This window comes from Lampetra fluviatilis, chromosome 26 (genome assembly GCF_964198595.1).
Source record: "Lampetra fluviatilis chromosome 26, kcLamFluv1.1, whole genome shotgun sequence".
Classification (NCBI taxonomy): domain Eukaryota; kingdom Metazoa; phylum Chordata; class Hyperoartia; order Petromyzontiformes; family Petromyzontidae; genus Lampetra; species Lampetra fluviatilis.
Genome location: NC_136300.1, coordinates 7777165 through 7800984, shown reverse-complemented (window position 1 = coordinate 7800984; position 23820 = coordinate 7777165). Strand labels below are relative to the sequence as shown.

Below are 23820 nucleotides of genomic sequence, written 5' to 3'. Positions count from 1 at the left end.
CGGAGGGAGCTGGTAGGAACGTTGGGTTGCTCGGTCAATGGCCTGCAGGGTCAACGGCGGCGTGGCGTATTCCGCAAATATGCCCGAATGTGAGGGCGGGCACAAGCCGGCGTGAGTAGGTTAAACGTTGAGTTTTATAAGGGCACCACGGGGTGACCAACCCCTCCCCACCCAGCCCCACCCTCCCCACCCTCCCCACCCAGCCACTCCCCACCCTCCCCACCCAGCCACTCCCCACCCTCCCCTCTCCACCCAGCCCCACCCCTCCCATTTGCGAATTCAAGATTGCAACTTGAATTCGCAGTATTTCAATCGTCAGTTGGGTGTACACTACGGACTCTAATCTGTAATTAACCGCAAGAGGTAATTTGCGTAAAAATGTATAAGCCGCATTTTATTTTCTTGCGTACATTTTCGCAATGCGGTCTCTTTCAGATCATGCGCGTATATATACGCACCGTGTGAAATAGTGTTGACCGAAATTACTTTTAAAAGACGAAAACCCGAATAATAGCTGGACGTTTTACGTTTAAGAAAACTCTTCCAAAGGAATCATGTCGACTGAAATGTCCTTAAAGTCACATTGCAGGATGGGTTTTTATTGATATGTGGTGGTTACACACATCCATTATTATTCACTCGGAGAATGCGATATAGCTACAGTGTGACTGACATTTTGTTGCTTTAGGTATATTAATTAACCTTCATTACACACTAATACGTGTTAGTATTATTATAACTCAGCAACGCAATGCATGCAGTCTCACTCACACATGCCAGCACGTCATACGGAGCACAACGGACTCACTCCATGTCCATTGTACTTCATATAAATATTACCCATTTACTGTCATCCATGATTAGGAATCGAACACTCGCTAGCAAGTGTCTATTAAGGCCACAAACAAATCAAACACAATATATACAAATCAAAAACAATGTATCCTTACGCGCGTAATTTGGCGAGCGTAATTTGGTGCGCATGGCATCACGGCGCTTGCACCAGCCTAGGTGCACTTTGAGGTGATGTGAAGCATCAAAGGTTTTGCTAGCAGGAGGACACGGGACAGACCCTGGTGCCATGGGTTAACTGACTGAGATGAGTGGCAGATGCACCCCCTGTGCTCCCCACTGCGACAACTTTATGCGTTTTAGCCGCCGCCCGGTGCTCCGCTCGTTGTTGTGAGCTGCTCTCCGTTGTTGCTGGAGGACAACTGCCTCCAACTGCTCGGCAGCATCCCTTCACAAGCCCCCTTCACAGCTGACAGAAAACCCACTTGCACCACGTGGTGTGATGTGACCTGGCCGAGCAGTGGTGCGTTTGCTCATTGTCACAGGAGTTTGAGGTTCGAGCTCAGCAGGCTGCCCTGGTTAATACTGCCGGCGTACTAACCCTTGGTACCATGCACTGAATTGTTGTCGCGACGTTCGAAAAAAAAGTGTAGGCCATGTGTGCCGGCGTCAATATCCAAATTAGAAAATTGCTCCCGAATTGACTTTGATTAACACACCACAGAGCAACATTGACCGCGACTGTAAAACCACCGCGGTATGTGAAACAAAGCGCCTTTTGCAATCGCCTCAAGCTATAAGAACAACAAGTACTCATGTACTCGTCAAGAAGATGAAAAGCCCATCTCTTCTGTAGTCCGTGCAGACAAACACAAGCACCAAGACCCCCCCCCCCCCCCCACGTATAGCTTTAACAGACTGTTGGGGCACGGCACACACGTGGGCAAAGGTAGCCAGCACCGTGCCCAGCCCTAGAAAATACTTTTTGGGGCAAGTGCTGTTCGTGAGCACCACACCCCCACCCGCCTTTGTCTCCCCACTGGCGATGTTAACCTAGGGGAGGCCCAGGCCCAGTTCAGATAATCCATCACTGCTGTCGGCAGCGATTGGAAAACCGAACTTGGGTCACCGGGCGACCCAATGCGTGCTAACCGGCCGCTCCGCCGCGCGCTCTCTCTCTCAGCACCACCAACCTGGGTGAGCGTCATGCGCGTGATGATGGCCAGCATGATCTTCTCCCCCTTGCTGGGGTAGGGGTTCTTGCGGTGCTCGTTGAGCCAGGCCTTGAGGGTGCTCGTGCTCTCGCGCGTCGCGCTCTTGGGCCGCGACGGGTCTCCGATGCCGTAGGGGGCGTAGGGGGAGGCGGCCGCGTAGCCCCCGTAGAGGCTCACGCCGGGAGGCACGCAGGCCAGCATGGCGCCGTGCGGCTCCTTGAGCTCGTACGGCGAGCCCTGGACACACAACACAGGCGCTGTGAACACCAAGAGAGCCACAGGCGGACACGGGGGTGAACGGCCCTTACGCGGCAAACACGGCAGGGAAGGGGGCGACGCTGGCGGGGGCAGGGGGGGGTGAGGGGGGGGGGGCGAGGGGGGGTTAGTGGGGCAGCCAACCAGACTCTGGCCCCAACATGAACTGGCCAACCGGGCAATATGTATGTTGAACTTATTTCGCACCGTACGTACCCAACAGCAGCGTTAACGCTCACATACCGTCAAACCGGACAATGTGTGTGTGTTGAACTTATTTCGCACCGTACATGCCCGACAACAGCTTTAACACGAACATTATCAATATCATAAAAAAAAAATTGGAATCAAAACATTTATATTTTGGAATATTAATTCATACTAAAGGAATCCGATGAGCTGTAAAGTTCTTTTTCACAGATGTCCAGTAACAAACTAACAAACTGACCGACCAGACACGAGTCCTAACCATAACAAACGAGTGGTCTGTTTTATATTCATCGTGCTTACATATGTATTGTTGTTGTTGTTGTGTTTACACTTGTATAGGGTACATGTAGGGTGTGCGTAGGTGCTGTGTTTGTAAAATGGGTCACATCTGTTTGGATGCAGCGCTAGTAACTGGGCTTTCAATCGTGAGCATAAAAGCCGACGGACTAGTCAGTCAACTCAGCCAAATCATCATCATCATCACCACCCTCCACAAGTATCATAAAGAGCACCCCATTGTTAGAAGTAAAAGGTGGTTGTCATGCTAACGATACACTTATCCATTCCATAATAATATTGTAAAGCCCAGTAAACCCACTGCTGGATGAATAACTTTCCAAGCCACGTTTGCCAAGGGGGTTGTTTGGACCATACGTCACCACGTAGGTTACTGTGAGTTGGTGAAGGGCATGGGGGGGGGGGGTGACCTGGTAGCGGTTCAGGTGTCTCTCGCACACGGATGTTCACCATGTCCGGTAATCAAACTCAAGCCGCCAGCGTCACAATGCAGTGCGCAATTCACGAACAGCGATGGAGTGTCAGCCAAGGATCTGAACGCGTCCGAGAGAGAGAGAGAGAGGACGCCAACCGTGGAGATGGAGCTGTGATCGCAGCTCGTGCGTGAGCGGCTCGGCAGGGTTTGACACCGCAGGATCGGGACCAGCAGCTTGGGGAGGAGGCCTTTGCGCAGCAGTGGATTGATACGGACGATATATTTGTATATATTTTAAAAAGTGATTTGTTTACCTTTCTCTCCTATCGTGTTTTTGTATTGCTTGTTGTTGTAACGTTCTGCACCCGCTCCTACTACTGGGCATCTGTGAACAAAATAGCTTCATAGCTCATCGGGTTCCTCCAGAGTAAAACGCGTTCCTTCGGAGTGGGCAGGTAGGAGCTTGGTTGGACAGACAAATATGCACGACAGACAAATAATCCCTGGTGGGAAGTGTGGAACCTGTTGTTCCTACCTGTATAAAATATTCTGATTCTGATAATGACGAGCCACTGCCTACCACCACCACCTACCACCACCACGCCCGACTCCAGCGATGTGGATTCTCAGCCACCGCCTCTCTGCGCCATCGACAGCCACTGCCACGCAACGCCCCGGCAGGAGAGGGCATCATAGGTAACGTCGAGTTTGAGAAGCGTGGTTTATTTTACAAGGGCACATCTTGTCTCGGCGGAATGAACAATGTTTTTACAAGTAGACTCGTGATTCTACTTACAAAAAAAAAGATACGAGCCGGAACAACTGCGTCAATCATGCCAATAACCGTAAACTGTTACGGCCACGTCAAGGCGTGTTGGTACAATATCTAACACCGGCGGCAAATTAAGCGATGGGCGTCGCATCCTTTCCCTCGGAGCAGAAGGCACGATAGACACACGCAGATTGTACTGTTACTCATTCTGTTTCGCAATTAACAATTGTTTAGAGTTTAACATTGTATGTTGAGCATGTACGTATGTTGAACTTCTTGCACGCCGTACGTAACCAACTGTGCTAATCAGAGGGGCGATAATGGTACCAATGCTGCTGACGATGGCGGTGCTGATGGTAGCGATGATGATGGCAGTGATGGTGAGGATGGTGCTGGTAGTGATGATGGTAGTGATGGTAGTGATGGTGATGATGGTGGTGCTGATGGTAGCGATGATGATGGTAGTGATGATGGTAGTGATGGTGAGGATGGTGCTAGTGCTGGTAGTGATGATGGTAGTGATGGTAGTGATGGTGAGGATTGGCTTTGACTTGCCCCCCCATCTAAGTATTTTTCCACGCACCCCTCCTTAAAAATGTTCACGCTCGAGTGTTGCATAGAATGTTTAGCACTTTTTTAAAAGTATAGTGATGCTGCTCCCCCACCATAGAAACGTGGAATTTCCCACCACTGACTTCAAGGCCACCGATATAACCGACATGAGTTGTGCCCCACGCACGTCTTGAGCGGGGAGACACACGATCATGTTTGGAGCCGACAGATCGCAGGGTGCGCAAGCCCAAGCCAAATACGGAGGTTCCGAGACGCAACGAGGCGAAACACGCCAAGGTGATAGGTGCCGCGGTGGCGAGATGTTAACTACCTCGCCTGGTATACAGGAGGGCGTGGGTTCGATCCCGACCCTGACGCCTGTTGTATATATGGAGTGTACATGTTCTCTCTCTCTCTCCGTGGTCGCGTGGATTTTTCTCCTGGTCCTTCCGTCTTTCCCTCCACATTTAGAATCAACGTGCGTTCAAAGTATTTGCAATAGTCAGGTCACTTCTGATGAAGAGCTATGAAGTGAGCTCAGTGGGCCTTACCTGGCAACATTTTTTTAAATAGTTTTTATTTTGTTTAGTTCAAGTCATGAAACCGAACCTGCAATACCTGGTCTACCCCAGCAGAGTGCACATACAGACAAAGGGCCCTCGCTCTATAATTAAATCACAACGACGATGTCACCCTCCGTCTCAACGTTAACTTCACACTCTCGCAACGAGGTTTCTCGAAAGAGGCTTCGCTTCTGCCAGGGGCTGTCCGGGGGCGCTGAGCTCCAGATAATATTTCCTCTGTTGGAGTCTCGGTGCTGGGCTCCTCCACCTCACCAACTCGCATCGACCGGCGTGGTGAAGTATAGTCAAACGACCGACTCGGTGTGGGAAGCTCCTCATTTAGTAGTGGAATGACAAAGGCCTGGACATTATTGTTGTTGCTTTTTTTGTCCTTCGAACAGTGATCAATCAAAACAAGTAAAACAATTCAAAGTAAAATGTTAAATGTAAGTTGATAGCAAGTAGCCTAGCGTAACGTATTCAGCTTATCCCGACGAACATTTATTAAACCAAAATTAGAGCTCCTGCAAAGAGAAGCTGGGATAAGAGAGACCTAGAGCCTGTGGTTACGGAGATCATAATTGCTATCATTATAGTATTGTTATTATTACGATTTTGCAATACGGGAGCCAACGATTACAAGACTACACACACAGTGGCCTACTCTTGCAAATGAAGTCACAGGGTCTTAAGATATCCAAGCGCGTAATAGCCTGCTGGTTTTAAACGACGTCATGTAGCGTGATTGAGACTCGGGAACACAATGGCCTACATTTCAGTATTACCGAACGGCATTTCACAAGGACGCAGACTGTCTCCGGGTGGCAAACTGCAGCGGGTATCAAACCTTAGCATGCGCTCATGTCTGTTGGCACCCCTAAGTGTGGCAAATTCCACGTTTCTTTGGACGAGGGCCAGTGCATCCATTGGATTGCCACTGGTTGCCTTCCCACGAAGTGGTACTCGTTTAATTGACGTCCCCACACCTCCCCAGGAATTATGGTTTCAGTCGGCTCCCAACCTGGACTTGTGCTCGAAACCTTCTAATGACCGCGAGTCGCGCTCTCTCGTGCGGTAGTTATCATCAACCGTGTTCAAGCCACTGCTGGTTGAAGGCCTACCCATGCCGTTGTACTTGCAATAGACCCCGTCGCGTGCAGTAGTTGTACTCCGAGCACAATGTCGCACGGAATCCGTGGAATATTTTCCGGGTTGTTCCAACCCCCTCTCCCCGCACCAAACGCAAACCCGGTTGCTCCCGTCGAGACAAAAGTGTCTACGGCATAACGCGCAAGGTGCGGAAATATTTGACGGGGCTCAGCCTACAGGGCAGCTCCCGGCCGAAATTAAGCCTGCTGGCTTAACTAAAGCAAGGGCTTTGATGACGGCGATGATGACGACGATGCGACTTGACTTCGGCGTTCGGGTGTCGATTGTACGACAGCTTCGGGATCTAGCAGCAGGATAGGAAGCGATGGGCGAGGTGTGACGGCGTCAACGGCATTGGCCATGATGAACCGGAATTACTATAATCTCCAGTCGCTATCTCTTGAAATGTATGCGAATGCCTATGCGGTGTAATGCCGTACCGACCGCCATGCCAATGCAGTTTGAACACCGCATCAAGTTCCATCGCACCTCCGATTAGCACGGTTGGTTACGTGCGGTGCGAAAGACGTTCAACATACACACGTACAGACACTGACATAGCAACAATATGGTTAAATACATGCAAGTATTTAAACATATTTCATTTAAAACGTGTCATTATCCATTCAACAGATTTAAACTTGGACGTGTGATTTGCGCATACCATACGCTCGAGAGAGAGAGAGATTATCCATTCAACGCAGGTGTGTAGCGATCTATAAGTAAATGACCTATTTTGTAACATGACGTGCTTTTTCACATCGACAACATAGACGACTGCATATGCCACGGTTGAGCGAGCGTTAGCCTCAGTGATTAGCGTATTACGCGATCTCAACCCGGCCACCCAGAGTTCGACTCCGGGCCACGGCTGGCATCAGTGGCAATATCTGCACCGGTCAACGAATGCATAATTAAGTAGATAACTAAACATATCGGTACTGCCCTCAAATGGACGTTTTTAATTGAATACGTGCACAAAAAGTACACAACACAGGCATATTAGTTATACCGTCTTACATTGTTATATTTAGTCATACACACATGCATACGCAATCTTTGCACAGCAATGTTCTTCAATTACGATGTGGAAATTCACGTGTACGTACACACCTGCAACTCAGGCCTACAGTTATCTGGAGCACGTGATCACACTTACACATCAGCACACAAACACGATGTGCACCGCCCTGCGAACCAGGCGGCCTGAGCTCGAACCCTAAACACGGCGAACGTCAGTGGCGATTGACATCTGAACCGCTTTTAAAGAAGGGCTTCAAAGGCCGACGTGGCGTGGCGAAGCATTCATCCAGCAGTGGGTTGAACAAAAGGGCCGTGCACGATCGCATTCATTATTAATACGCGCGCGCGCACGCACAATCCGCGGCGCAATGGGTGATATCAATGCAGCGATGTGTAATTGTATACACGTAAATAGAACCATAGGAATATCTGCACAAGTACCGAGAGGCTGTTTCGGGCAAGTGCTACTCTTAGGTTTTTTACGGTAAAGTCACGTAGGTAAAAATAAATAATAAAAATAATGGAAATAAAATAATAAAGCAATATTTTTTTTTCAATTTTCTTTTTTACCTACGTGACTTTACCGAAAAAACCTAAGAGTATGAATCCTTGCAGTCACGAAAGCTTCAAATCTGGGACAAGTGCTATTCGCGAGCACCTGTGTATATTGCACACATACAAAGATACACAAAGACAAAGATATCCCGTATAGCCTTAACAGACTGTAGAGGCAAGTGCTGTTAGCGAGCACCTATAAAGGCCGGCACGGCACACGAGGGCGTGGGTAGCCAACACTACGCCCGGCCGCCTTTGTCTCCCTACAAAGATGCACTTACCACTCATGCATATTTTCATACGTACATATACAGTACACGAAAAATGCATGTACACATACCGTACACACGACGGCGCATAAACCCCCCTCGCTTATCCGCGCCGTTTAATTGTTCAATAAGCTCACCCTTATCAAGTATTCATGCATTAAGAGTGGCGGGTGATAATAATATAATTATTACCACCATGATTACAATATACCACGACACGCGCACACTGGGCCACGGCGAATCGGGTTATTGTACAACAGCTCCTTCCTGTCGATCCACTGCTGGATGACCCCCCCCCCCCCCCATCAGAACGACAGAGTTATTTTACCATTCTGATAACGCCGGTCAGTGAAGGAATTGCTCATTGTTCAAACACCGACGAAGAACAGCAGCAACAACAACAACAACCCCTCTGCTTAGACCCGAAAGATCACCCAGAGAGAGAGATAGAGAGAGGCGAGTTTGGTTTGCGAGCACCTATTAATGTCCATCACGGTGCACTCAAGGATTTGGAGTCGCCAGGAACTCCATGGCCACCCCACCCTGGCCACATTTGTCCTGAACACTGACCACACGGCTATATCGCAACTCGCATTCATCTTCATTTTTGTTAGGGCTAAGTCCACCCAGGGGAGAATCTCGGGGGATTATCTGGGCGGGTTTTGTTTTGTACTGCACGCGCCGCTGCTGATGCGTTCTTATAATAGCCAGAGGTATCGAATTGCATACGTCGCATATACAGGTCCCATATATGTCCACACAAACCATATATGTACACACAAACCATATATGTACACACAAACCATATATGCACACACAAACGTACTCAACCGTAACCAGTACGACCACAGTACATAAACACATACACGACGCGTGGCGAGTGTTAGCGCCCTGGCAATAGGTGAGCCAGTTACACCCAAAGTTCGATTCCGAGGCCACGGTTCACATCAGTGGCAAGCGATAGTTACGCCCCGTCTGTCTGTCTGTCTGCCTGGGCTCTTTGCCCCGAGTCTTCACCAAACCCGCTCTGGACCAGCGTGGTGAAGTATGGTCAAGCAACCCCGGTTGCAGAATAACGACGACGGGTGGGAGAGGGGGGCTTCATCCAGCAGTAGATAATGGACAGAGGCGGATGGCAATTTGGAACATCAATACAGGTACACGCATATACGTACACACGTATGCACAAACACGTGTAAACCTATAAGTCCACATACACATGTAAACACTGCAATGTATACACTTTTAGACAACGCATGGCTTACGTACAATCTTACTGCTGTACAAACACAAACACATAGCGTACATAAACATACAAAACGACACGCGCATTAACATACGTGTACAGTACGTATACAGTGCATGTCATTCCACTGCTGGATGAGAGCCTCCCCACGACTTTGCGGGACCGTGCGGGACTATCTGACCATACTTCACCACACTGGTCGGTTACAGCACACGCGTGTACATCCGATTACAATTGCACGCACCCCATCGCATAGCCTTAGGAGGGCTGTCGGTGCTCGTCATAGCGATCACCCGACGCACACGTCTTTGTCTCCCCAATGCCGATCGCTTACACACCGCACCGGCTATCTTCATTTAAGGCCGAGTCGACCTAGGGCAGGCCCAGCACCGGTTAGACAACGCCACGGATGATAGCCCCCCCCCCCCCCCCCCGGGCAGGAATCGAACTCGTGGGGTTCGGGTTCGTAGCGCGGTGCGGCTAACCACCGCAAAGTCAAAGATTCCCCGTATAGCCTCGACAGACTTTTGGGGGCAAGTGCTGTTAGCGTGCGGCACCTATGAAGGTCGGAACGGCACAAGAGGGGGGGGGAGCGGCGAGCAACCACGCCCGGACGCCTTTGTCTCCCCCAGTGGCCATGTTTGCACAGCGCACCAGGTACTCAGTTGAGGCCGAGTCGACTTAGGGGAGGCCCAGGACCGGTTCAGATAATCGTCACCGGTGTTAGCGGCCGTGAGTGGGTTAGCGCGCTAACCGCTGTGCCACCGCTCCTTCTCCACACAGCCGCGTGTGTGTGTATATATGCATGCATGGCACCGCTGCCATTTATCAAGATGAGAGTTGACGTCTCGATGTGTTAAACGTAAGGAGGAAACATTATTTTTCCAAAACCGCCAACACGAGCGGGGCTTAACCTCGCGCCGTACTGCGGCGGCGTTAGGGTCTGCGCGAGCCACAGAAATCTCGCATCCCGCGCTGCTGCGTGCGTGCCGTGCGCGAATCATCAAGTCATTGGCTGCGTACAACGCCCAACAACATCATCATCCATCGGCCACGGTCTCAATCCACCGCTGGGTGAAGAAGGACCTCCTCCCCAAGCCGCCGCAGCAGCAGCAAAACTCTCACGATGCTTGCGATGCACCCGGTCATCACTCGCCCGAACGACACGGCGAGCATGATTTACTCGCTCCGTCTCCCCGTTCGCTGTTCGGTGTTGCGACCGTCCTCTCGAACGCGTTCAATCCCCTCGACTTGCCGAGTCGGTGTCGGGGGTGCACTCGGGAGCGGTCGCAACTTCCCGTCCGCGGAGGTGTCATTGAAATGACCCGCCTCTTAATTTCGTAGTAAAATCCGTGGAAGTGTCCGAGACTCGCCACGACGTTTCCGAGTTTCTGATGACGTTTGGCGCGTGATCCTTTAGTTCACAGGGGATGTCTTCACGCGATCGACTTTCATCGAGATTTTATACAGGCGACCCCACGCGCGATTTCATCGCTGTATATGCCTACACGTACAATTCACTGTCGTAGAAAAAAATATATATTACAGCGACTGCGAACGCTTATTCACAAATATCTATGAACATGACTTCAATGGAGAGGTGTTTTAGTACAGTACATCAAAAGTACACTTTAATTCTCTATGCGCTCATGTATCGATACTTGTGTTGCACTCAAGTGACTGCTACTCGGCTTCATATATAGATCTATTTAAGCGGGGCTCACACGCGAGCTTTTACAGATGGTTGAGATTCATGACAGAATACCTGGGCCACGCATTCGACTACGAATCGCTAGAAACTCCGTTTCACCTTTGTATGTATCGCCGTGACGTGTGGTGCGTATACTGTCAGTAGTCGTCAGTGGCACCCCACACGCTTTCATAGACGTTGACAGACCTCTCTACTCGTGGTCAGAGAAAAAATCAAAACAACAAAACCTGAGGCCACTGTTATATCGCCCACACCACCAGGCGTTGCACTTATACCGTATGCTTCGGATTATAAGACGCACTGCACCTCCCCCCTACCCCACTATGCCCCCTCTATGCAAAAGCAATGTGTGGGGTGCGTGCCCAGATGAATATCGCTTTTTATTGACACCGGCCACAAAGTTTGGAGGTGCGTCTAAAACCCAACCATCACAGGCGTGCGCCGTTCCTGGCCTTTCAAAAGGTGCTCGCTAACAGCACTTGCCCCAACAGTCTGTTACAGGCTACACGCTGGGGGAGAGAGAGAGCGAGGGGAGAGGGGTTGTTGTCCTTGAGACCTGCAGTGTACTCGAAGACGAATCGGTCAAGTCTGGAAGATCGAGCGAGTCCTCGACACGGAAGGAATGTGTCAGAGTTTTTGTTTGTTTGTTCTGTTTTGTTTCGCGTGCTTGTGCGCCACAGTCCCTCGCACACACAAACAAACTCTTCAACGCGAGTCCACGGAGGCGGAGGGTGTCGCTCTAATAGGAATTCAATGAAGGGGGCCCTGGTTAAGACATCAAGCTTATTGGTTTTGCGAATGTTCCTCCTCCCGACAGGGCCTCTGCGCCGCTGGGCATTCATTTGGGTTCGGCCTTTCTGCGCAGATATTTCACACGATTTAAATACAAGGGGGGGGGGGATGAGAGTGGTGGCGCAGTGGTTAGCGCACCGCGCTCTGTGCCTGGCGACCAGCAATGAATAACGAATCCTTTAACTTTTGGCTGTCCAGATCAACAAGACAAAAATCTTAAGTCTTTTTATTTTTGTACACAACCCATCGGCCGTATGGCCTTCTGGGAGTTGCATCTCATCAACAGCATCGGTTAAATACAAGCAAACGTTCGACGATGCATGAGATTCGTATTATAATATGAAAATCAAACATTCCAAACGTTCCCGATCCACCAATTAAATGCCTTCTCACGCCATGCCGGCAATTATGGTGTTTTGTCGGACCATACTTCACCACGCTGGTCAGTGCGGGTTTGTGAAGGAGGCGGGCAGAATACAATGTTGATATCACGCGCACCGCTGAGAATAGAAATCGGTTTGTCCGGGCCCATCGTGCTGCGTGCTAACCACTGCACCACCTCTCAAAGCCGACATCCGTGTGACGTGATGCTAACACGGGGGACTCCACTCCACGCGATCTTGTAACGCAAACGACACACGGTACACATCCCTACAGTTTTGGAGGGGAATTATAATTAATTATAATAGGAGTGGTGGCGCAGTGGTTAGCGCACCGCGCTATGAACCCGGTCAAACAGAGTTCAATTCCCACGCCCACGGCTGACATCAGTGGCGAGCGATATCCGGTGGCGAGGAATGGCCAAACCCTCCCACCCCCCCCCCATAGTACAGCATTAGGATGGCCTTCATCCAGCAGTGGAGTGACAAAGGGGCGTCATGTGTAGCTGTTCTCACGCCGGGTGGGTACCGCTTGACGTGTACAACAAGCCGATGTCGCAATGTAGTCCCACCTATTGCTTTAATATAGCCACGCGTGCGTGCGTGTGTGCGCTGTGCGTGTGTGCGTTGTGTGCGCGCGTGTGTGGGTTAATTAGAGGGGAGCGGCGGTGTAGTGGTGGCTAAGTGCACTGTGCTACACACCCGGCTAACCGAATTCGATTACCGCCTACGGCGAACATCGGCGGCGAAGTTCTGAACCGGCCCTATGACGCTCCCCTAGGTCGACTCAGCCGGGCGTAGGCCTCGTCACGCCACACCCCTGTGCCCCGAAATAGGTGCTCGCTAATAGCATTTGTCCTGACAATCTGAAAAGGCGAAACACGCGGGGATCCGTTGTGTTTAGTAATGATCTAACGCGCTCTTAGGAATAGGAAGAAAATAATGTGTAACCCATGTTCGTTGTGTAGTTTTCAATGCGCATCGCGTGATCGTGAGATATTTCGGCGGCTTGGGGAGGCCTTCATCCAGCAGTGGATTGAGTATGGATGACGATGAGATGTGAAAAGTAATACAATAACCCTTTACTATGTCGAATGATAATGATCTCGTTCGATTTTCTTCATTTAATTGTGCTCATTGTACGAATTTTAACATTTGCGTGGGAGATCTTTGAAGCGAAATACGGTCAATCAAAACGATGATTTCGTTTCAATTGTATTCAAAAGACAAGCATTGAATGTTTAGCCTTGTGGGTTGTTAGCGAGCACCTGTTCAGTCTGAAACCACACACCGGGTACACAGTACACGCCTACAAAAGCCCAACATTTATCATCTTAAATATGTGTATAGAAACAAAAATGTAAACAAATATTGACTTTTACTTTTTTTCAATCGTGCTTTGTCAAGCGCAAGTCGGTCCCATAATTACGGAACGCCAAACGGCCAGTAACCAGCAGCACTATTATAATAGCTCGCGAAATGTATATTAATACGTTGAGAAAAAAACAGGTTTGAATGAAGACAAGCACAACACATCACACGTGTCACAAAAAAGACAAATCGATGTAACGTGTTTCACCAAGCTTACGCGTATTGTACGCAAAGACTGCGTCAATCGCGTTCACATTTAACATTAATTCGAATATTGCATCAAAATATAATAATTGGTTTCTATATAAACACCATCGGTTATGTTTTCGTTGTATTGCGATACAAATGTAGTTACGCATTCTGCCCTTTCAGCGAATATATATATATATGTAAATTCTAAACAACAACAAACAACGATTCATATTGCAGCCGAATAATTACAAAAGGAACCAAAAATACACAAACATAGATCGACGTTTCGCCCCGTATAGACTGTCGAGATAGATACAGCACAGTACTGTTGTGAGGTGGGAACGAAAAACACACACACACACGAGTGTAGACTGCACGTACACACATATACTGTATATATATATTTGGTTTTAATTGTAGGGTTTAGTTGCCAACACTGGAATTATATCCCACTCAAAGATCTGGGAGGAGTAATGCGCGAATTATTTACGACTTAATAATCCGATTATTGCGCAAACTATCTGTATTAAAACAGGTATCTGAAAATATAACGAACACGCACGTATACATAGTTAAAACCATCTTATAATATACACGCACACACCGCGCACAAATACATTGATTTATACTGTAATGTTTTCTTTATCTGCGTTTACCATAACACGGTAGATGACAGTATTTATTAGAAGTTCGCCGACTGCTGAATCGCATGCGGTTGTTTTCACACGAACCGTGCATTTTATACGACACGCGATTTGAAACGTAGAGTGACTCAGCCTCGTGAAGTGTGTCGCGTCAACGCATTTTGTTGCGCATTTTTTCGTCGTCCCTTGCAAAACACGCGATCGCTTTAAATCGCGACCTCGCACGAAGCGAGACGAACTCAACCTGGCCAAACCCGCGAGATTTATTTGGTATCTTTCTCGAGGCGAACGAGTTCGATTCCGGCTCACGTCCAGGTACCGGTGGCGTATAACTGAACCGGTTTCTGGGTCTCCCCCGAGATCGGCTCAGCCTCGAATGAGTAACGTGGTGTCGCGTGGAAACATCTCCACTGGGGAGACAAAGGCGGCCGGGCGTGGTTCTGGCAACCCGGCAGCTCATGCTATAGGGGGGGGGGGGATCTTTATCCTTTGGGCGTATTGGTACATCGCAAGATCGCCAGAGCTGGCAGCGACAGTTCGGGGGAGGCCTGGGGGTGGGGTGGGGGGGGCATTCATCCAGCAGTGGATTGGCCATGGCTACTGCTGATAATGATGACCAAATAATTATTGTCGTAACTATTTTTGTGGTTGGTTTTTATACCCGCACGTGAATACGCAACGTGGGGAAATAAAACTTCGACGCAAATTGCTCCCCGTAATGTTGCTGGGCTCACGCATGCCGTCGTGCGCACACGCGAATGGATATATGCGACGCATGCCAAACGCTTAAATTGTAACGAAATCAACAACAAAATATATTTAATACTCCCCCTCGCTTTATTTAAATCATACCGCGTTTATTTAAGACTCAATGAGACGCACGCAAACGAACGCGTAATTTACGTAAACAAAATTAGGTGAAAAAATAAAATTAAACACCGGCGTCAAATGTTCAACGTGTGTGTGTGTGTACACTGTGAGCAAAGCAGTGGCACGCAGCGTGTGCGCTTTATAGGAACACGAAACGTCAGGACGCGTTCTGTACGAATACCACAATTTAACTTGTACCGGTCAAACAGCCCCTCGTCTTCACATTCACCATTTCATATTATTGACTAATAAACTGTTCCTTACGTTCCAGTAGAGTAGGTGGGCTATAGAGTATACGCGTGTGTGTATGTGTGTGTACACACACGCGTATCGCGTTACATAACGCGACCTATGGCCAATACACGTCGCCTCCTCGACACTAAATCCGCGTTGCCTCCCCGCTGCGATGCACGCGTGCCACGTGGGAGCGTCCGTCTGTCTGGGGGGTGGGAAGGCGGTAGCCTAGTGGTGACCCGCACTGTGCCGTACGAACACAGCGGGGCCCAAGATTCGATTCCGGCGGCGAATATCGGAACTGGTCCTTGATCTGACCTCCTCCCGCCACCCTTCGCCTAGGTCGACTCAGACTTAAAGGGAGCGTGTGGCTGAGACAAAGGCATCCGGGCGTGGTTCTGATCACATGACCCCTTCGTGCATCGTTCCGGCCTTAATGGGTGCTCACTAACAGCGCTTTCCCCAACAGTCTAAGCCATATACGGCATCTGGGAATGTGTGCGTAATATGTGTGTGTGTGTATCTGTATTTTGAATGTGCGTGTGTATAACTATATGTATGTCCCTACACTGCGTGCACGTATCTTCTGTACTATCTGTAGAGATAGGCACACGTGTGTACCGTATCGGTACGTGCGCGCTTCTGCGTGTATGTATGTAGCTACGCGTGCATGTTCGCGTACGTTATTGTGCGCATCTAGATACGTATCAGTATGCGTGCGCGCGTGTGTATGTGCAATATACACGGCTGTGTACGCCACGCGCGTGTGGGGGCATGTGTGTGGATGTATGTCTTTGTGTATGTAATGTGTCTATTGTGTACGTTATGTGTCGATTGTGGGGAGCGGTAGCCCAGTGGTTAGCGCACTACCCTACGAGTATCTGAACAGGTCCTGGGCCTCTCCCCTAGGTCGACTAAGCCTCAAATGAGTATCTGGTGCGATGTGTAAACATCGCCACTGGGGGAGACAAAGGCGGTCGGGAGTGGTGCTGACCACCCACCTCCTCGTGTGCCGTGTCGGCTTTCATAGGCGTTCGCTAACAACGCTTGCCCCAACAGTCTGTTAAGGCTATGGGGGGGGGGGGGTCGTTGTCGTTATGTATGTGTGTAGTGTGTGTGTGGTGTGTGTGTGTCAAGATTAACTAAGATTAGTGTGGAAGCGCTTCCGACACGGCCAGGGGTGGAAGAGGAGGAGGCGGAGGGGGGAGGCACAGCGCGGTTGACGCAGCGCGCGCGGACGTCAGCAGCGGCGGGAGTCGCTGTGCGACTTGAAGCGCAATTAATTGACTCGCGAGCACAATGCTGCATTGTGCTCGCGAGTGTGTAAGGTTATGTACACATTATAATCATAGCGCGTGCAAGCGCCACGCGTGCGTGCGCAGAGTGGGGAGCGGTAGCGAAGCGATCAGCGCGCTGCGCTACGAAACCCGCTCACGGGCAGACGACAGCGATGGATCATCCGAACCGGTCCTGGGGCCTACCCCTAGGTCAACTAAGCCTCAAATTAGTAGCCGGTGCGAGATGTAAACATTGGCCCCAGTCCGTTAAAGGCGGTACGAGGGAGGTGCGTCTTAGTGATCGTTGCGCGGAGCGGCGCGCGCTCTACGATACCCGCTCCAAGGGCGCGAGATTCGCGACGAAATATCTGAACAGGACCCGGCGCCTTTCGCTAGGTCGACTGGGCCTTAACATGTACCTCTCCACACCACAACCCTCGTGCGCTCTAACAACTCTCCTTGCTTTGCTTGAGGTGCTCGCTAACAGCACTTGCCCCAGAAATCCCTGAAGGCTATAGGAGCATCTTTGCGTGTGCTAGTTATTCACAGTCGGTCTAAGTGTCAATGACCTACCCTTTGGCAACACACACTCACCCGTGGTGCCATGTACACGAGACGCACGCTACACGTACAACGCACAACTATACGGTCCAGGCACATAGATCTACAATTCGTTTGTCGATCCACTGCTGGATGAGTGTCTCCTCCCCACGCCGCTGCCGCACGGGCAGCGGAGATTTATTTGACCATACTTCACCGCGGTGGTCACTGCGGCTTGGTGAAGGCTCACAGCGGAGACGTGTGAGAAGTACAGTACAATAATTAGATCACATACACGTGTACTCGTATACAGATGCGTTTCGCTCGTTTGACGCATATACAATGCACACACGTATTTAAAGTAGAAATGTATCACGCATTACAATGTACACTTGCCTACACTATCAAATACAGCGTGACACATACATACCATGTGGTACACACACGAAATATGTAAAATATACCGGTAAAGTTATATCAACTGCTAGTTGATGTATATGTGTAGTTGGTTATTCAAACGCATCACCCGTTTACCGTAGTTTTTGTTTCGCATTAATATCAAAAATTATATTTATATATTAATAATAAAAAAATATAAATAGTGCACGTAAAATACGCACAAATACACCACACAACAATTGATACTAAATCGCACACATTGGTATACAGTACATACACACAAAGACCAAGTTTCCCCGTGTAGCCTGTAACAGACTGTTGGGGCAAGTGCTGTTAGCGAGCACTTATGAAGGCCGGCACGGCACACGAGGGGGGGGGTGGTTGGTGGCCGTCACCACTCCCGACCGCCTTTGTCTCCCCAGCGGCGATGTTTGCACACAGCCCCAGGTACTCATTTAAGGCCGAGTCGACGTACACACACACCACAAAACACACACGCGCGCGCTTCATACGCGGTCGTTAATAATGTCATTCATTCACAACTCTATTCTAGCATATCATGCCAATGTCCAGGGATGTCAGATGCCAATGTCCAGTTGTGCTGGCCACGACGAAAGGACTTCCCTTCTCGAGACAAGAATTCGTGTAGTTTTTGTTTCCTACCGATCCGGACATTGTGTTACAACGACTTTTGTAATGTGAACAAAAATTGCTTTGAGACCCCCCCCCTCCCAGTGTTTATTGATTCCGAGGAAGTGAATACGAACAAACTCGACCGTATCCCACAGATACAATCCGATTCGTCGAACCGAAGCACCCATTTTTACACGGACGTGTAAACACGCCAGTGTGTGCGTATACGCAGAGTTATATTCGCATAATCCACAAGGATAAATTATACTTTTGGGTAATGTATGATATAGGTTCTGTGTATGCGTGCGAAGCTGAGTTACGTAGGGACCACGTACACCGACACGTTTAGCACACGCAGTGCACACAGACAATCTGGCGTAATCCACACGCATGAATAATACAATAATACGTGTGGAAGCATGATATAAGTTACGCTGTATGTGTGTACGTATGCTGTTTATATAATACACACGTTTATATATAAAGATGTATGTACAGGTTGTGATACGTATATGTATATTTGCTGCAGTCATGTGTGTGTGCATCTTTATATCACGGTTCAAATGTACTTTTTAGAAATTTGGATGCACGATGAACCCCCCCGATGCATACATTTTCAAATACACAGATTGCGTTGTTTACGCTCACGAACACAACATACAGCCTTGCACCACACGCCCTGCTGCCTTTGTCTCCCCAGTGGCGACGTTTACAACACCGGACCTGGTACTAATTTGAGGCTGAGTCGACCTAGGGGAGGCCCAGGTCCGGTTCAGATAATCGTCACCGGTGTTGGCCGTGAGCGGGAATTGAACTCGGGTCGCCGGGTTCGTAGCGCAGCGCGCCAAAAGCACTACACTACCGCCCCCCCCCCCACACACGTACACACACACACACACACAGTCACACGTACACACACGCACACAGAGTCACACGTACACACACACGCGCATGTGTAAATGTGTACGGCTTGGCTGATGCGCGTGGGAATGCAGCATTGCCAATGCGTAAACAAAACACTTTGTGTTCTGCTGCTGACACACATATGACAAAGGCGTGCAATTACACATCTTATAATTCACATATGTTCCTGCTCACGGTAACATACACGGCATATCGTCTATCATAATACAACAACGCGATTTAAATGTATTGCATGTACAAAAAACAAACTGTAGTGGTGCATCATCATTATTATTTAGCACCCGCAACTGGATTTAATTCTTAATTCGCCCTACAAAGCTGACCAGCGCGGTGAAGTATGGACAAATGACCCCCACGATTCGCATGGCGTGACTTTACCGAAAGAACCAAAGAGTAATTCCTGCAGTCACGAAAGCTCCAAATTAAGATTTGTCCCTCCTCATCCAGCAGTGGATTGACAACACGGGTGGTAAATATATTACAACATCCTATTAATCAATCACTCTTTGTCCTGTATTATACACGCGGTGTATATAAAATATATATATATACCGTGCGAGATAGATCAATCGCGTACACATATACGTACATCAACATTATGTAACTCGATACATTATATAATGATGCTGTACGCTATGCGCTCCCGTAACCTCCTACGTTTCGTGCCACGGCATTGATGTTAACACACTGGCATGGCCGTGTTCGTGTGAACGCTAAATCATTTTACAGCCAATTGTCTGTGCGAAATCTGTGGATCGTCAAGCCCGTCAGTTTTTCCACGTGCGCGGCGCTATGCACGGGATTAGCAGGAAACAAACTGTGGGTCCGGTGAGTGTATTCAATTAATGTGCGTGCGAGTATGGTGACGGCACTTGCCCCGACAATCTGTTAAGGCTATACGGGGGATCTGTGTCTTTGTATGTACAGGTGAGTTTGTGTATATCGCCTGGTTTGATTTGACAAGGAAGCGGGCATGCGTTGTCGTGTCCACGGTTGACATGGTTAACAAAAGCCGCATTATTCGCTCACTCGCGACGCAACTCGTTCGATCACTCATTCACTCACTCACTCAGATTCGCCATCGATCATTCACTCACTGGCTCGCTCGCTCGCCCGCCAGTGAATTTGCTCATTCAACCCCCCCCCCAGAATTCACTCACCCGTTCTCACAATTCACTCCCCCCCCTCTTTTCCTGCCAATCATCCACTCACTCACTCGTTCGCTGTCACTCATCTACTAACTCGTTCGCCAACCCATTCCATTCGTTCTTCAATTCGTTCGCTCGGTCGTGCAACCGCCGTTACTAGAACTCGCGCATAGAGACAAAGATCACCCGTATAGCCGTAGCACACTGTTCGGACAAGTGCTTAGAGCTAGCACATATCAAGGCCGCAACGGCACGTCACGCGATGGGGTGGGCACACCCGACCGCCTTTGTCTCCCTCGCGGCGATGTTTACACACCGCACTAGGTACTCATTTGCGGCCGAGTCGACCTAATTCGAGTACACACACGCGACACCGAACGCATGTACGCGCACTCGGTCATTTACGATTCTAGTCCACACTCCATTAGCAATGAATCATCACATCTGCCTCGCACGTGAACACACTCGCTCATCCCCTCGCAAACTCATCTTCGACGTAGTTAGTGCACTCGATAATTTACACGCATATACGCGTACACTCACTCTTGCTATTTCACCCACGAACTCAATTGCTCACCAATTCGCTTGCTAATTTACGCGCAAACATGATCATCCATGCGCTCGTCCAGTGATCAATACTCTAACCCATTAACTCACCAACGCTAACGCGATCCTTTGCTCACTCACTCTATCTCACGAATCCACACACGCGCCCATCTGCCGGCTCACTTAATCAGCCATTCGCTTCCCTTCCCACCCATCAACTCACACTAATACCTCACCCACACTCATTCATCCACTAAACTCATCGATGGGCTTACCCACTCGCACACTTACCCATATATTCACTCGATCACTCGTCCATCCACCCACTCTCACTCATCTACCCAGAATGCAACTCACTCGCTCGTCCATCCATTTACCAGCTCGGTTTGCTCATTAATTCACTCAACAACTCGTTCACTCACTCAACTGAACCATTCACACACTGCCTAACCCTTTCCCTCCCCCACCACTTAATTCCGTCAACTACAAACTATCTCACTCACACGCTCGTTGACCTACCTTACTCATTCACTCACCCACCATCAACTCGCTCACTCATCCAAATGTTCAATCGCCTATTCATCGACTCATTCGCTCACCATCCACTCATCAAGAACCAAACCCATCAACTTGCCCACCAGCTTACTCCATAACCACTCCCGTCAACTCAATCTTTAACTTCCCAACTCATCAATTAAATCACTCGTGCACTAACCAACTCACGCTCGCATCAACTCACTAACAACTCAACTAATCATTCAGCAACTTACTTAGTAACTCACCTAACTCACCAGGTCACTCATCTACCATCTCACCAACGCACTCACCTTCCCTCCAACTCACTCACCCACTCACCATCTCTCACTCACATAATCACACTCCCATCAACTAACTTACTCGGGTACAAACTCTCCCACTCATTCGCGTATCCACCGACTCACCCGGGTATCCCCTCGGTTATCTACTCCCTCACCAACTCAACCACACACTAACTAGACCACTCACTCACTAACCAACCCCCTTAGCCACCAACTAAACCACTCACTCATCAACTCACCCACCCAATCCCTTACTTGCTCATCCACTCACTCACTCAACCGCTCACTCATTAACTCACCCACCCAATCGCTCACTTGCTCATCCACTCACTCAGACACTCACTCGCTCATCCACTCTCTCATCCACCAAACTCAGCCACTAACTCATTAAACCCCCTCGACCAACTCGCTCACCCACCGACTCGCTCACCAACTCACCCATCCCTTCAAACGCACGCACGCACGCACGGACCCAACCCACCCACCCACCAGATGCGGGAACAGCCCCAGGTCGGCGCCTCCGATGGGCCCGGCTGCCGGGTAGGACATGTAGTAGCCATGCGCGCCGTACGAGCCCGCCGCGTACAGGCTGAGCAGAGAGGTCGGCGGAGGAGGAGGCGCGGGCGCCGAAGCCGGCGGGATCGGGTGGTGCTGATGCTGGTGATGGTGGTGGTGATGATGGTGGGATGGCTGCGCGGGGTTCTGCGGCTGAGACGACGGCCGGACGGGCGAAGGAGGAGACGTGGCCGACACCACGGCGGCGGGAGGAGGAGGAGGCAGAGGCAGCGGCAGTCTGTCGGCGATGCCGGCCAGTCCCGCGTAAAGCGAGGGAGGAGAGCCGGGCTGCTGTACAAATCGGAGCTGATATCCTTGCTGCTGTTGCTGTGAGAAGGCCATGTTCTTCTATGCGCGGATGACCGCCTCGATATTCGACTTGATCGTTGTCACACTCTTTAAAGAGCCCACGCCGACGATACGCACGCACGCACGCACCGAGTTGTCGGCAAAGTCGTGTTGGCGCAAAGCGCGACGTTTATCTTGGGCAGCGCGTCTCGCTTTTGTTCGCGTACTCGGCAGCAGCTGTTGGCGGCAGCTTGGAAGAGGTTGCTTCTGTTTAGGCGTTCGCCTCGCTTTCGTTGCCTTGTTGGAAAAAAGCAAAAGTGCCCGCCAGAGGGGAAGGAAAAAAAATGACAAGTCCAGATGATCTTAGGTGCTGTAGTGTCGTCGTAGTGTTTACAGAACGCGTTCTCTCCGTGTAGTCTACAGCACGCCGAGTGGACTCACTCTAGGCTAATCTCGATGTAGCTTCTCTCTCTCTCGCTGCGTGTTCTGATCAAACTTTAATACGCGTTCCGCAGGTGAACGCAATCTCGCAACGACACTCGCTACCCATGCACTGGGGGCTCTAACAACAACAACAGCAGCAGCAGTAGTAGCAGCACGGCGCGCAGCGTGCCACACGCACGGGTACCACACCACTCGCAACAGCACCGCCTAGGCACCAGCAGCACAGTAGCAATGTAAAGTGTTCCTTTAAGATTCCGTTTAGCGCGCTGTGACGGCCTCGCTGTAGGCGATATTGATTTCTGGAGGAGGTCGTGAAAGGTCTCAGCAGGTCGGCGGAGATTATTAGTTTTGTCGGGGAATGACGAAGTCCTGTTGGCGTAGCTTCTCCCTCCCCTCTCTCGCTCTCCCCTCCCCTCGTCTCTCTCTCTCCTCCCTCCCACTCCTCTCTCTCTCCGCCCTCTCTCCTCCCTCCCCTTCTCTCTCTCCCTCCCCTCCCCTATCTCCCTCCTCTCCGCGCTCTCCACTCCCAAGCGTTCCTCGCTCGCTCTGTCACTCCACCCTCTCTTCCCTCTCTCGCTCGCTCGCTCCACCACCACCGCCCGCGCGCTCTCTCTCTCTCTATCTCCTGCCTCGACTCGGGTCTATTCTCGTCTTTAGATTTGTTAACACGCCCCTCAGATTGTCTTAGTTCGGTGTGTAAGTAGGTCTGTCTACTCTTACCCCGGCGGTCTGTTCAATTCTC

At 50.0% G+C, this 23820-nt stretch overlaps 1 protein-coding gene across 2 annotated transcripts in view; it reads right to left on the bottom strand.

Annotated features, from left to right (window-relative positions):
• Positions 1 to 23570, bottom strand: part of LOC144942020 (uncharacterized) — a 32793-nt gene extending 9223 nt beyond the window's left edge. The window contains exons 1-2 of one of the 2 annotated variants that reach the window (XM_078868630.1): positions 22281 to 23570; positions 1986 to 2243 (exon numbers count right to left, since the gene is read on the bottom strand). In XM_078868630.1, coding sequence (XP_078724756.1) covers positions 1986 to 2243; positions 22281 to 22688 — 666 coding nt within the window. In that variant the 5' untranslated portion in view covers positions 22689 to 23570. Of the gene's footprint in view, positions 1 to 1985; positions 2244 to 21264; positions 22094 to 22280 lie in introns of those variants that run through there. The other variant, XM_078868631.1, reaches the window with a different exon arrangement.
• Positions 23571 to 23820: the final 250 nt, after the last annotated feature.